The sequence below is a fragment of the Gymnoscopelus braueri genome (genome assembly GCF_963280865.1).
Source record: "Gymnoscopelus braueri genome assembly, chromosome: 19".
Taxonomy (NCBI): Eukaryota; Metazoa; Chordata; class Actinopteri; order Myctophiformes; family Myctophidae; genus Gymnoscopelus; species Gymnoscopelus braueri.
The window spans coordinates 36312727-36327955 of NC_137621.1; the positions used below are offsets into that span (position 1 = coordinate 36312727).

The 15229-nt window shown below is 41.9% G+C and overlaps 1 protein-coding gene across 1 annotated transcript in view; it reads left to right on the plus strand.

Moving 5' to 3' along the window:
- kcnh5b (potassium voltage-gated channel, subfamily H (eag-related), member 5b) overlaps positions 1 to 15229 on the plus strand; it is a gene marked incomplete at both ends in the record, with an annotated part of 154500 nt that overhangs the window by 79377 nt on the left and 59894 nt on the right. Inside the window, 3 exons of the mRNA XM_080414800.1 lie at positions 8230 to 8429; positions 12741 to 12800; positions 14201 to 14393. Coding sequence (XP_080270926.1) covers positions 8230 to 8429; positions 12741 to 12800; positions 14201 to 14393 — 453 coding nt within the window. The remainder of the gene's footprint in view (positions 1 to 8229; positions 8430 to 12740; positions 12801 to 14200; positions 14394 to 15229) is intronic.

Below are 15229 nucleotides of genomic sequence, written 5' to 3' on the forward strand. Positions count from 1 at the left end.
TTATAAAATTAGACATTTGGGATTTAACAGGTTTCAGTGTTCTCATTGTGATGAAACTCAGTCAAACACGTAAATGGGCCAAACTTTAATAACGACTTGGAGAAGAAGAGACACTAAAATTGAATCTTTATTGGATTCCTTTTGCTGTAGCAGCAGTATGTGACTTTACTAGTTGACAAATGTGGGTAATTTAATGCTGTGCTCTGTGGGAAGAGCAAGGTACTAACTGCCAAGGTTCTATCCTTTGCATTTGGAGTTCAACGTGTAGTGTAAATGTGTAACATGTAGTGGTGTGTGTGGACTGACCTTTACAAGGCACTAACCCTCTCAAGGCCTGGGGTGCCATTGACTTATCTCATTGAGTCCATTTTACACACTTAAGAGTTAATTAGCACTGAGGATTTTATTGTGGTAGTGGATCATAATACTTAGTTTGTTAACCCACTGGAGCCACCCATGCTAGTTTGAATTTATGGTGCAGTAATTAGCTTTGTATGAAGTGTTAGCTTAGATTAGATTTATTGTATTTGCACAGTATTTATTACAAAGGTATTGATTTCCAGACTTCTTATTCTGACATCCTCTTTTTCACTTCTATACTGTAAGTTCATTGGCTGTTTTACATTCCGTTGTATTTCCAATGAAGAGTTTTGATCAACTGTTAAGCTGTTTTTCATGTTCTCCCCAATGGACCCTTCGCTAAACCCCACCCCAAAAGCGATTGTCCAATGCCAGCTTAGCAACCGTTGTTAGCCTGGCATAGGTCTGGCAAGCTTTCGTCACCTGCCATAGCTGTCAATGTTATTTCGCCCTCACACACATAATCATTTGCAACATAATAGCAAGAATAGGAATACCACGATAACGCAATGGTGACTATGAACCACGTACCCAAACCCGTTGGAGGCTGCTTTTCCCAAGCTGAAATCTGCACTTAAACGGCAAGGCTGAATATGGCTGTGTTGTTGAACACATACACAGCTTAACTTCAGAAAGTTACACGACACGACTCACTCGCCCAGGTGGTGTCAATAATAGGCTACTATTACTAATCACCGTAATCGTAACAAAATTCAGAATCACAGCGCTGCCTGTTTCGGATTCCGCACGTTAAAGTATATTCATTCATTTGTTCGTCTATTTATTAACTGCTACTGTAGTCTTACCCTGCGGTACATGAAAACTCCTGTTACAGTCATGGATCTACTTCAACCTGGTGTTTGCACTTTCTCCATTTACGGTCCGTACATATATATAAACGTTCAGATTTCAAATATAAATTGCTTACCCTATAGCCACGGATGTTAAAATGATGCACGGGACTCTCAAAAGTACCCGTATATTCTGTATTGTTCAATAAAAAGCATTTTAATCTGATCAGTGGCCATTTTCTCATAGAGTTATAACGTATCAGAGTGCAATACACCTACCAACCGATAGGGTCGTTTAGTTGAAAGCATATGGAGAAAATGGCCACCGATCAGATTAAAATGCTTTTTATTGAACAATACGGATGATACCTGTACTTTTGAGAGCCCGTACATAAATGTAACATCCGTGGCCATGGGATAAGCACTTTATGTTTGAAATATGAACGTTTCTGTAGATGTACGGGCTATAAATGGAGAAAGTGCAAACACCAGGTTGAAATTCATCCATGACGGTCGATACAGACGACCGTCGTGTATCCATGGCTATTACTCCCTCTAACATTTCCCGTGTTTTTAGTTTATTGAAATAATGTCATGCACATTTGTCCAGTGCATAGCCTACTGCAGGCCTTGTTGACTAGATTTAGAAGAGATTTTGAAGCTATTGCTGCTGAAATGATCGATTATTTTTAAGGGGAAAAGCCGTCATTTAACATGCAAGTCAATGTGTGAGAAGCAGAGATTGCCAGGCGCTGCCAGGCCTGGGTGTGACTAACTTCGCACCACCAGTCACCGAGTGGAGTGGGTGGGGCTTAGCGAAGGGTCCATTGTAGTCATTGTTTATTTCCCTCATGGGTATATTCCCTGTCACTGTCAACCCTACTGTTGGTCTGGGGAGGGTGTAGACAACCATGTGGAGTCGCCGGCCGCCTATTTTCACCTGACAGTGAGGAGGAGTTTCACCAGGAGGACCTAACGCTATTCCTCCCAATTCAGCTCCTTGCAGAACAGACTGTAGTAAATGGTAAATGGTGCATTTATATAGCGCTTTTATCCAAAGCGCTTTACATAGATTGTGCATTACATTCACCCACACATTCATACACCGATGGCGGAGGAAACCATGCAAGGCACCAACCTGCTCAATTAGGGGGTTCAGCGTCTTGCTCAAGGACACTTGGCACTAACTCTGGGGGAGCCCGGGATTGAACTGGGAACCTCGTGGTTGCCATCCGGCCGCTCTACCGACCACTCTACCCCTGAGCCACTGCCGCCCCTAGTATCCGGCGTCCCTCCCTCGAAGATGGAAATTGCGCTTGTTGGAGCGCCCGGCCTAGCCGGAGGCACTGCAGAGGAATTGAACCCGTCTCCATGGTGGTGGGCAGGAACTTTACCCATTGAAGAGTTTTGGATGTTGAAATGTTACCATATAGAAGGTAACTTTTAACGATTCCGTGTGGGTGCAGATCTGTACAGTATGCTAGTCGTCATGGGTGGGAGTGTGTGTTTTCAGATGAATAGTCAGGTAGAATCGAGAGTTACAGAACCCTGATGGGCACCTGCAGAGTCTGGTGGCACTCTGTAATAAAACAGGAAAAGTGTGTGTGTCCTGCAGCTGACATATTGCTGACCTCTGTTTCTTTCCACTTCTAAGGTATAAGTCTCTCTCTTTCGCTCTCTACTGCTCTCGCTACGCCTGTCATACTCTCTCTCTGTTCCGCTGTCATTGTTCTTTTTTCTCTCACTTTCTCTATGTGTCTTTTCTCTGTTTCATGTAATTTGACTGTCACTCACTTTGTACCCCTTTTCCTTCCTTGCTATCATCTGCTTCTCCCTATCCTTTCCTCCAATTATCTCTGTTTGTTTCTCTCAATAAATAAACCATTGTCTGTTTATTCCCCCCGCACACATATAATCACTCCCCAGTCCTGACATTTTTCAGATAACCCTTCACCTTACTTACTCTTGTTCACGCCATGCCATTACAGTGCATTTTTTTGAATTTGTCTTCACAGCAATTAAAAGGAGCCCTGAAGTCACTTCTCATGATCAATATTTTCCATACGGGCTGCCTATAAGTTGGGGCCAGCCAATATTTTCCTTGTCATGCCAGTCCAAAAGCCTATTATGAATATGTCAACTTTTTTCCCATGTCATTATTTGGGTGTATATTCTTCTTTAAATTTCTTGTATCAGCCATGGGTTCTGGGGACTAGCTGGCTGTTATACATGGCATGAGATCAGAGAACATAATTAGCGCTCTTGTTGTGGTGGATAGATGCATCTACACAGCTAACAATGCCCAAAATATTGATTTATTTCTGAGCTTTTTCAACAGTAGAGGAGATAAATGGCCAAACAATGTGGAATATTAGAAAGCATCCTTCAACAGAGAACATGACGAGAATATGACGAGTATTACATAAAATATGGCATTACATTACATAAAAATGTGTCAATGAAACTGGCTTCATTGACACATGTTCTCAGCGGACCCTATGTGTAGTCCGTGGGCAGACACTTTTAAATGAGACAATGAAGGCAATCAAAACGTTCTCTGCACATAATAGTCCAAACACCCTGCACTGAAGCAGTGGTTCTCAAACTTTTTCATGTAAATGACTCCCAAATTCCCCCCTGAAACCCCCTCTACCCTGGGGGGTCCCCAGACACCACTTTGAGGACCATGCACTGCAAAGGATAAGCCTGTCAGGTACCTGTTGAGCATACTAAGAGTGAAAAAGCTATCCAGCAGTGGGTTTTGAAACCCACCTTATCTGTAAATTTGAGCAGAGGAATACATTTTACCAGCTACGAAGGACATCTGTCGCAAGCTGTTGCTTGCTTGACTGCAGTCAATAAGGTATCCGAAGTCCCACTTTCGGATGACACTGTCAGATTGATTACATGGCTGATGAATAAACAGGCTTGCATAACAAAGCAATACTGCTCGTCTTCTACAGTATGTGCAATATATTTTGAAAATGATTTACATTAGGTTATGTCATTGCCAAACAACAACAGCAGCTGAAATATTCAAGGTGTTGAATGACTACATGACAGTCAAGCTAGATTTGGTCATACTGTGTGAGTCTGTACGGATGTGGCCAAGAAGGTCGCCTTGCCCTGGAGTCTACCCTGTGTCATTCATGGAGCCGAAAGTTGTCCCTTGACCTTCTCTACGTATTGAGTGCATGTGATTAAGGTTGTGAATTTCAGCAAAGCACATGCACTCAACACACGCCTGTTTTTTGTGATCAAAGCACCGATGTTGCACTAATGTGCTAACGTGAGCTTTGCAGTGTGAGGTGAGCTGTGATTGGCATATCAGCGTCAGCTTAGCTGTGTAGTACACTATTATAGGTCTACATTGTGGTTAATGTGATTGGTGTAGCAGCGTCAGATAAGCTATGTGTTTAGCTGTGATGGGTCTACTTTTGTAGGGACACACACACATCCACACACATACATACTATACATACAGACCAGCCTGTTGTAGATAGTCGCCCCTTTAATGCCACATAGTACAAATCTCTGCTTTCAGAGCACTTCACTGACAGCTTGCATATCTGAACATGTCACTATCCTACAGGGGGAAAAGGACCACTGGTTTTAAACTGGCTGATAAAGGGACAAGCCTTTTTAAAGAAAATAATCATATGATGGAAAAGAATGGAAAGGGGTATGGTTGACATGTTTCACAGCTTGTCAGGGTATCTATAGGAGAGAACGGGGATATGCTCAGGAGAGTTTGAATGCCGTTTTCCTACAGCAAAGGAGTCTCAAAAGAATTGATCTGAGACCCACTTGCCAGCCACCACAATCTAGCAGATATATCTATCCAGCAAGGAGGAAATGTTTATTGTGCTCAGGAATTAGACTTACAGTAAATGTTTGTTCAATTCAACATCATCCGTGGAATCGTTGTGGTTACAGATCAAGGCTGAATAGCCCGACCTTTTCCTTCATTCATTGTGATCCAGAGTGTACATGTAACCAAAGTGACCTGTAAGGTTAAATAAACATTACGATTTTTACAGTGTACCTGTGTGAAGTGGTGTTTCCTCGATGACAGCCACAAAGACATGTTTACGTCGTAGACTACTGTAAATATTTATAACCCGATTCTACTGTCGTTGAGTCATATCACTCCTCGGTATCACAGGCTTGTGGCAGGGATACAAGCCCAGATTGGTGGGTTGTATGTTTATCGTCTTTGTTTTTTGTGGATTTTTTTAATCTCATTTTTCATTTAAAGGGGACCTGGCCGGGACAATGTGTCTGTTATTCACAGCTGCCACTAGCACATCATAGCGGTGCTTTTGTGTGTGTGTGTGTGTGTGTGTGTGTGTGTGTGTGTGTGTGTGTGTGTGTGTGTGTGTGTGTGTGTGTGTGTGTGTGTGTGTGTGTGTGTGTGTGTGTGTGTGTGTGTGTGTGTGTGTGTGTGTGTGTGTGTGTGTGTGATGACTATGACTGATTCATTGCACTTGTGTAAAACATGGGTGTTCATGGGATGCATTGTTAAGTAAACAAAACTCATCTATAGACAAATTCAAATTGTGTATTCTGCATTGCTATAATTATTTCCTGTAACATGTTGCCTGGAGAATGCCACCTCTCAAGCCCCTGGGTCCTTTTTTAGGTAATTTCCTTCAGACTCACTTGCAAATTATATATTTTATCTTTATGAGACCCATCACCTGTTTCTCAAACCTACTAAATATTTGAACTTGTTTATTTTTCATTGGCTGGGAGTAGAAGGAGGAGAGATGGACCCAGAGAGAGAGGGGGGAGGGGATAACTATTTTGGGTGAGATCTCTATGGAAACAGTGAGTATTGGCAGCAGGGTACAGCGGGTGCAGAGAGAGGGGACTGACGGCTCACTGGAACACTGAGGAGGAGGGGGGGGGGAGAAGGAGGAGGAGAGAGGAGTGGGGAGGAGAGGAGCCGAGAGAGATTGGAGGTGGGAGGAGAAGACACCAGAGGAGAGGGAGGGTTGTAGGGAGAGGATGGGAGAAGTCAGGTGAGGACGGGAGGGATGGAGGGATAGTAGGAGAGAGCAGGAGTACAGAAAAGAGAAGAGGAAAGTACATTAGAGACGGGGGGAGGAGAAGATCTTGAGAGAGGGGGGAGAGGAGAGGAAAGGAAAGTTGAGTTGAGTGGCATAGAGGAGGAGAGATGTTTCCTAGGTTTGAGGAGGTATGTGAGGTCTGTTCCCCTCACATCTCCACATGATAAAAGCTGTTATTAACTCAACCTGTCAGCTGTCTGTACACGCTGAACTTTCCCCAGCTCCTAAAAAAAGAAGAAAGCTGTATTTTCTCTCTCTCTTATTCTCATAGTTCTATTTAATGTACATTTTATTGCAGCCATTGTATTTATGCTTAGCTTTATATTTTTAATGCATCACCTCACTCTGTCATCTTCATGTATATTTTCTATTCTTTTTTTGCTGTGTGCCTTTCATTCCCTAATAATAATAATAATAATAAAACTTTATTTATACAGCAGTTATCGAAAGAAACTTACAAAGTGCTTTATATGAAAATGAGGAAAACTCCAACTAAACAGAAAAAAACATGCAGTGTGACATAAAACATGAAGTGAATCAAACAATAAAATGTCAACATATCGACAAAAGCAAGCATTCATAGGGCATTAATACATATATAAAAGATAAAGTTCTATAAGAAAGAAAGCCAATCAATGCATGAATACAATAAAAAACACACCATGGAAAGGTCTTTTGATATGTATTAAGAAGTTAAAAGAAAACACATTTAGCAAGTCAAAGCTCCTCAGGCAGGTTGTTCCAGAGTGGAGGAACTCTGACAGCAGAGGCATGGTCATCCTTTGACTTCAGCATCTACTCAGGAACAATCTGCAGGTTCCCACCCAAGGACATCAGGCTGTGCACAGGCTCATAAGGGGTTGATAACAAAAATAATTATTTAGGAGCCAGACCATGAAGTGGAAGGAAGGTAATCATCATTAATATCTTATAAAATAAAATAAAACAACCCGCACACCGTCTACACTTGCACAATAAGGACAACTTTATTTAGGCAACGTTTCGGTCAATAGACCGTCTTCAGGCATCTAATCCTAACCCAGATGCCTGAAGAAGGTCTACTGACCTAAATAAAGTTGTCCTTATTGTGCAAGTGTAGACGGTGTGCAGGTTATTTTATTTTATATATGTCTGATCCCTGCCTACGGACCCGTCTCTGAGCTGATCAGGTGTGCATAAGACCTTGTTTTTCCCCAATCATTAATATTTTAAAATACATCCTAAACACACACAGGCAACCAATGTAGGGAAGTTAAAGTAGGAGAATTTAATGTTTGATCCTAAATACCATTGTTTTGATGTGAGGAGATCATATAGTGTGGGGATCATATTTTCTCTGTGAAATGCGGACACCCGATGGCAACATTGGGCATACACCTGAATGTAACCATGTACCATACCCATGAACGTTTCTATGCATCAAGTCAAAATTTCAGATATCATAATCCAGTTGACAGATTGCCATGAAACGTGTACATCCAACACTTTGGTCCCAAACAAGATATCTCAAAAGTTGTAACATGGTTTAGTTTAGTTTATTAGCACATTGTAATATAAAATAGAAACAATACATATCAAAAGAAAACAAGTTATTGTGCAAGAAAAGGAAGAAGCCAGCAGGCTTATTTGGAATCCTTTCCTTAATGGAAGACGTCATTAAATAGTGTACTTTAAAAGTTCAAGAAGAACAATACAAAAGAATACAACTTTACAAGGGGAGCAGCAGTGCAATAAAGAAATAAAAACTGCACAAAATAAGAAAAATACAGAAAAACTCATTTGTAAAGATTACATGGGGCATTAGCAGCATAAAGAGATGATAGGAGGGCTTTGGGTCTGGTTTTATTGCATGTGGTTCATACTGTGCAAGTCCTAGAACTATTAACAATATATTTAATTCCTGTCCTCTCCCTTTCCCTTCTCTACTCTCTCACAGTGTACTCTACTACTCCACTTGGTACTGCATATTGTAATCCTCACTTCTCTTCCATTGCTTCTCTATTCAGCCCTCCTGTACGCCACCATCTTTGGAAACGTGACCACCATCTTCCAGCAGATGTACGCCAACACCAACCGCTACCACGAGATGCTCAACAATGTCAGGGACTTCCTGAAGCTCTACCAGGTGCCAAAAGGCCTCAGCGAGAGGGTAATGGACTACATCGTCTCCACCTGGTCCATGTCCAAGGGTATAGACACGGAGAAGGTGAGACGTGATCTGTATTCTCTTCCGAGACAAAGAATGTCTGAATGCTAATGTCTTCTGCTGCGTCTGCTGAGAGTGTGTTGAAGTGCCCTTGAGCATAATGAAGTGCCCTCTGCCTGACTAGTCATTACTAGTAAATCTGAATGATTTCTCAAGTTATTGACACAGATAATGTGACTGGACAGGGTTGATCATTTTAGTAACACACTGGTAACCTCCCATGAGGTCATGAGTTCCATTCCCACAATATCCAACTCCTTTCTGTAGGATGTGATACTATCAGGGCTGGAAATGCTTTGTGGAGGACAGCCCAGTGGACTGACAGACTCCTGTAACTGCAAGGTCATGGGTTCAATTCCTACAACAACCAGTGTCAATTAACAAGGCATTTTAATACAAAGAATATCAAATTATACCGGGTAAGAAAACAGAAACAGAAAAGCTTTAAAAAAAAATATTCCTGGCTGACTCGAAAACGTGCATATGCGGGTTGAGGCTTTAGTTTAGTTTAGTTTATTAGCACATAGTTATATTAAAAAGAAACAAACTATACATATCAAAAGAAAACAAGTTATTGTGCAAGAAAAGGAAGAAGCCAGCAGGCTTATTTGGAATCCTTTCCTAAATGGAAGTGGTCATTAAATAGCATACATTAAAAGTTCAATAAGAACAATACAAAAGAATACAAGCTACATACAGGCATACAGAATACAGGCTTGGTGTGAGATTTAATCGTAGCCTTCAAATGTATGAATGGCGAGCTTTGCCATTTCTAAATTACTGTATGCCTAGTTTTTCTTAGTACATTTGTTTCATAATTGATACTGTTATTGTCACTTCACACAACACTTAACCTGGCAGCTGCATGCTGAATAGAAATGTATTAATGTAAGCTGTGCTGCAGATTTGGGGGGGAATTCAAATTCAGCTGAAAATATGAATTGAAAATGCTGTCCAAAGCATTTTATTGAACCTTCTGGGCATGCATAACGACAATGTTCCAGGGGGCAAATCCAGTGCAGGAGCCGAACGCATGTCTTTCCCCGACTCTGCCCTTGCCCGACTCTGCCCTTGCCCTTCTTCTCTCTCCCCGCTATAATGTCTAAATAATGGACAAATGCCAGAAAGATGATGATTAAGTATGACTAAAATGTCATTCTCAATTACTAGTTTATACACCAGATACACAGTAAAATCCTCAGTGTTCATTTAACTCTGAGAGTGTACAAATTGATAAATTAACACTTAGGAATTGACCATGTAAAAGAACCATTTTTTTTCTTTGTGTTTTAACTTAATGCAATCCACCAGGAGAGAGCTTCAGCTATGTACTGTAACTACACAGAGGAAAACACATTTAAACCACAAATAAACTCATTACGCATAATCGTGTTTCTCCAACACATAAATAAACTCTGTTCTCTATTTTATTCTGTTAAGCAGCAGTTTTAGCTCAGATAATTATACACCCATCTTGAAGACAGAAGGCAAGACCCTCAAGACACACACACACACACACACACACACACACACACACACACACACACACACACACACACACACACACACACACACACACACACACACACACACACACACACACACACACCCACACGCCTTGCAGTTAGACGCAGGGGCCAATTAATGAATATTTTCTGTCACTTAGGCACTCGTTACACACCACACTGTCAGCTGTTTACGCATCACACACATGTACACACACTACGCATCACACACATGTACACACACACACACACACACACACACACACACACACACACACACACACACACACACACACACACACACACACGTCTCATGCCAAAACATTGCAGAATCCAGGTAGTTAATTCCCATAAGCAGGGTGCCAAATGCTGTCAAATATCACACCACACTCTCCTGCAAGCACACAACCCAACCCATAAATGCACACATAAAATGATGCACACTTGTTTCCACCCACACCCAAACCTCTGTTTCTCCAGATAACAGCCATAGAAGTTTCCTCTGATGAGGGCTTCCAGCAACACTTTACCATGGTGCAGCCTGACCGCTCTAATCCACAGCTTTCCATTAAGTAACACCTCACAGACACAGGGGAGACACTGAGGCCAGAGGGCACAGCAATCTGACGTTGAGGGTTATTCTATCTCCATATACACGTATCTATCATGCTATGTATTTGACACACTTACAGTAATACACACACTCCTTTGTAGTTGTACATGCACATACATATACATACTGTCACAGTAGTAGATACACATTCTCACAATCAGACCCCCCCCTCTCTCTCCCTCTCTCTCTCACACACACACACTCGCAGGCAATATGATTTTGGGCTTGTGGTAAATATAGTTTTTAGAAACATTCCACCTTCTACACAGAGGTGTTTTTTCCCTCAATGTTTTAGGATCTCTTCAATTAATGAAATGCATTCACTTTTCCCCTTGTCTATCTGTTCATTTAACAAGGGAATGAACTGTGGAATATTTAGTTTTTCCTCTTTTCTTTTCTTTTTCTTTTTTTCTTTTGATTAAAAGTTTACTATTAATTGTTTCGAGCTTCATTGAAGTTTGCTTAATGAGTCGAGCGGGATCCATTTAGCATTTTATGTCTTGGGTGTTCAGCAGATGCTCTTATCCGCAGAGACTGGAATGAAGTGCAGTACCATCATGAGATGTAATTCCCATTCTGCCAATATGAATAGTAACCTTAAGGCCAAACCGCACCAAATGCAACTAACTCCTTGCAGCAATACTTAATTTGTACTTCCATGTACTGTTGTTCTCATGTCTTACTAAATAAAGTACATCAATCAATCAATCAATACAGTTTTAAGGCCATGTCGCACCAATGCAACTCCTTGCAACTGCCATTGGGGATAATGGTTACAAGTAGTTGCAAGTAGTTACATGTTGCAAGGAGTTGCAAGGAGTTGCATTGGTGTGGACTGGAGAAATGTACTCTACTGTAAGTCATGTTGTGCAACAAGGTGCTAAACTCGTGTACAGTATGGAATCATATAGTAAACCAAAAAAAGTGTTAAATAAACCAGAATTTATTTTGTATTCTTCAAAGTAGCCACCTTTTGCTTTGATGACAGCTTTGTATTCTCTCAGTCAGCTTTTTCAACAGTCTCGAAGGACTTTCCAGTGCTGAGCACTCTTTGGCTGCTTTTCCTTCACTCTGCGGTCCAGCTCATCCCAAACCATCTCAAATGGGTTTAGGTTGGGTGATTATGGAGGCCAGGTCATCTGACATAGCACTCCATCACTCTTCTTCTTGGTCAAATGGCACGTACATAGTCTGGAGGTTTATTTGGGGTCATTGTCCTATATAAAATGTCAGAAAATAAGTAATCCAAAAAGCCTTTTTGATTTGCCTCTCCATCTTCGTCACTTGGGGACTCATTAAAAAAAATCCCACCCCTTCTTTGAATATCTCCGTCTTCTAAATATCTCCACGCACCAGGTAGATTTCTTTCCGCATTTGCCCTTTTTTATTTTTTATTCTGCAAACTCCCTCAGCACCTGCCCCTACAGACCAGAAACAGCCTGCTTGCATTCAAAAAGAGGGCTAGTGGGATGTTAATGTTTCATCTGAGTCTTATTTTCAGCTAACAACCTTTAAGACATGTTTTGAGGACTTTAAAAACTAAAACTGAAGAAAAAGTGATGCAACAGACGTTCTTTTTTCCATTTCTTGAAAAACGTTTTTTGGACATGCAAGATTTCTACCCAACAGCAATGATATGTTATGATGTGGTAACGTAAGGTGCAGGACATGTTGTAACTGTTGGCTTTCCATCCTCGCAGAAGTTCTAAATTCTCCTGGTGATTCAAGGTGTCTAATCAGGGACTAGTTTGACATGGTACACCAGGTGAAAGTAATTAACTACCTGGTAGGATGGTACTAGTGTGAAAAGCCCCTGGTGTAAGGTTGTCCAAGATCAGATGCATGGTTTATAATATAGTGCATATATAGTCAGAAGAGAGGAATTGCTATTGCTACAGTACCACTGTACCAACTTAAAAACACAAATCTTTTCCTTCCACCAGGGTTATTATAGAGCTTACCGGTAACACCAATGGGATTGAATCCCATCAACCCCTTCCTCACTGCAAAATCCTGAGTGTTCATTTAACTCTGAGAGTGTAACGAATGGCGCCTCCTTTGCATTCCCTCTTTCTCTCTCTTTCTTGACTGTCATTCTAAATCAACTACAAACAGACAGTGGAGTGGCCTGCCCTCTCCGTTTCTCTAAAAATAAACTCATGTTTGATAAGCTTGTGTCAACTCGTCTTCCAGGTTCTGTCCATCTGTCCCAAGGATATGCGGGCTGACATCTGTGTCCATCTCAACAGAAAGGTCTGTTTGCAAATTATTTAAGAAAGATTTTCATCTTAGTATCATCCAGATACCATGTCGCTGCTCGCTGATCTAAGTGTTGAAAAAGTGGTGATAATTAGCAGTTGTACGTCCCTTATTGAAAATGAATGTTAAAATAGTAATATATTTCCATTAAAAATATTTACTGTAAATGTATGTATGCATATTTACAAAATATCCTGTACAGCAGTGGTTCTCAAAGTGGGGTCCGGGGACCCCCAGGGGTCCTTGAGGGGGTTCCAGGGGGTGCAAGGAGCTGATCTATAAGTGAGCCTGTAGATCTGCTTGAAATAGTTTGGAATAGTTTTGAAATAATAACACAAATCTTAGACGTACTAACCAGCAACTCCTGCTTTGATGTACTGTATAGCCTATTTTACATTTTAATTTAATTTTAGAGTTTTATATTGGTTTCTTTTATTTGACTTCTTCCTATTATATTTTAGAATCCATTTCCCCATTCTTTCTCCTTGGGGCTCCGTAGGTAGTCGATGTGTTTTCACAGATGTTATATGGTTGTCATTTGTTTTGTCCTGTACTGTCATTCTGATAAAGCTGTGTAATTTCTCTGCCTCTTGGCCAGTTTGTACTTGGAAAAAGAGATGTCAGTCTCAATGTGGTTTAGCACAAAATATGTTTTGATGGGGGTCCGTGGGTAAATACATATAATATACATATACATAATTTGGGGGTCCCTCTGCTGTACAGTATGTATGTTTATACATACAGAATGTATCTACCATGCCAGCTGATAGCTCTTTAAACAACCTGTTTTGACATAGTTACTTGTAGAAATGTAGTGTGTGTGGTTGTTTACTGTAAACCTATAATGTTATCTATCCTAACAAGCACACAGTGCATTATATATCATATCTTTGCTTTAGAAATAAACCATGCATATTACCGTATCATATTTATTGCTAACACACCTCAGTCTTTCGTCTTATCCCTGTTTATTAGCTACTGTATGTCATGTTTGTCATAGTCGTTGCTGTCGGGCAGAAATCTCCTATCTCCATATTTTAGTTTTTTCGTAAATGTATTCCCTGCTTCGTCATACTACAGTGTCTTGCAAAAGTATCAACACAGCAGATCTACAAACTCAACACGTGTCACATTGCGTTGTGCTTTGAGCTTGTAGATCTGCAATTCTTTTGCTATTTCTTAATTTGAATCCTGAAAAGTAACAGTTTTGGACTGTTACTGGTAATGAGGTTTCCACCCGACAGCAACAAAATGTCATCTTTCATTTAGTAATAAACCATGAAGCTAACCATAATGAATTCCTATTCCTCTCTCTCTCTCTCTCTCTCTCTCTCTCTCTCTCTCTCTCTCTCTCTCTCTCTCTCTCTCTCTCTCTCTCTCTCTCTCTCTCTCAGGTGTTCAATGAACACCCCGCCTTCAGGCTGGCCAGTGACGGCTGTCTGCGCTCTCTGGCTGGAGAGTTCCAGACCATCCACTGTGCTCCAGGAGATCTGATCTTCCACTCAGGGGAGAGCGTTGACACCCTCTGCTTCGTGGTGTCGGGGTCACTGGAGGTCATCCAGGATGACGAGGTCATCGCCATACTAGGTCAGTGGAACTGCGGGGTCTGGGACCACTGAGGTATACATTTAAATCAACTGCTCCATGGACGCTGTTCAATAGCCGCTAATGGTTAGGACTAGAAGTTCGGGCCGCTGCGCAGCCCTCACATCTAGCGTGACGCGTCGTACACTTCGCATCGCAGATCCAACTTGCAGCCACCTCACAGTTTGAGCGAGAGTATTGTGTGAAAGTAGGGCTTATAATTTTTGGACATGGCAACACTGTGGTGAAAAGTAAGGCAAATCCGCTTATAATCAGAGGACATGGCAACGCTGAGTGTCCTGTGCTCCCCTCTTTCTCTGTCCCTGTGTGTCTGTCCCCCTGTCTGTCGAATAAGGTTCGGTACCACATAGAATAGCCTAGTTGGGTTCCACCTAGGGCCCAGTCCCAGTTGGGACCCACCTCGGTCCCACATAAGACTTGCCTAGTTGGGGCCCACCTAGGGCCCAGGTAGAACCCACCTAAAGCCCACATGGGCAACACAGTGGGGACCCACCTCGGTCCCACATAGACCCCCTGGGAGTCTTGGGACCCCCATGAAATATCACGGACCCCTTCGGACCCCCGCGAAACATCACGGACCCCTTCGGACCCCCGCGAAACATCGCAGACCCCATGGGGGTCCCTGGAGACCCTTGGGGGTCCCTGGAGACCTAGTGTGGTCTAGCTCTGAGATTAATGGAGTACAAAGGGAGAAAAAACGAAAGGGAAAGATGCAAACGAATTGTGTGTGTGCATTGCTTGTTGGTCGCGCAACCTGGCAACCCTGGGCTGAGGCAGACAACACATGGCGAACAGCGAACATGTCGCTTGCGCACCCA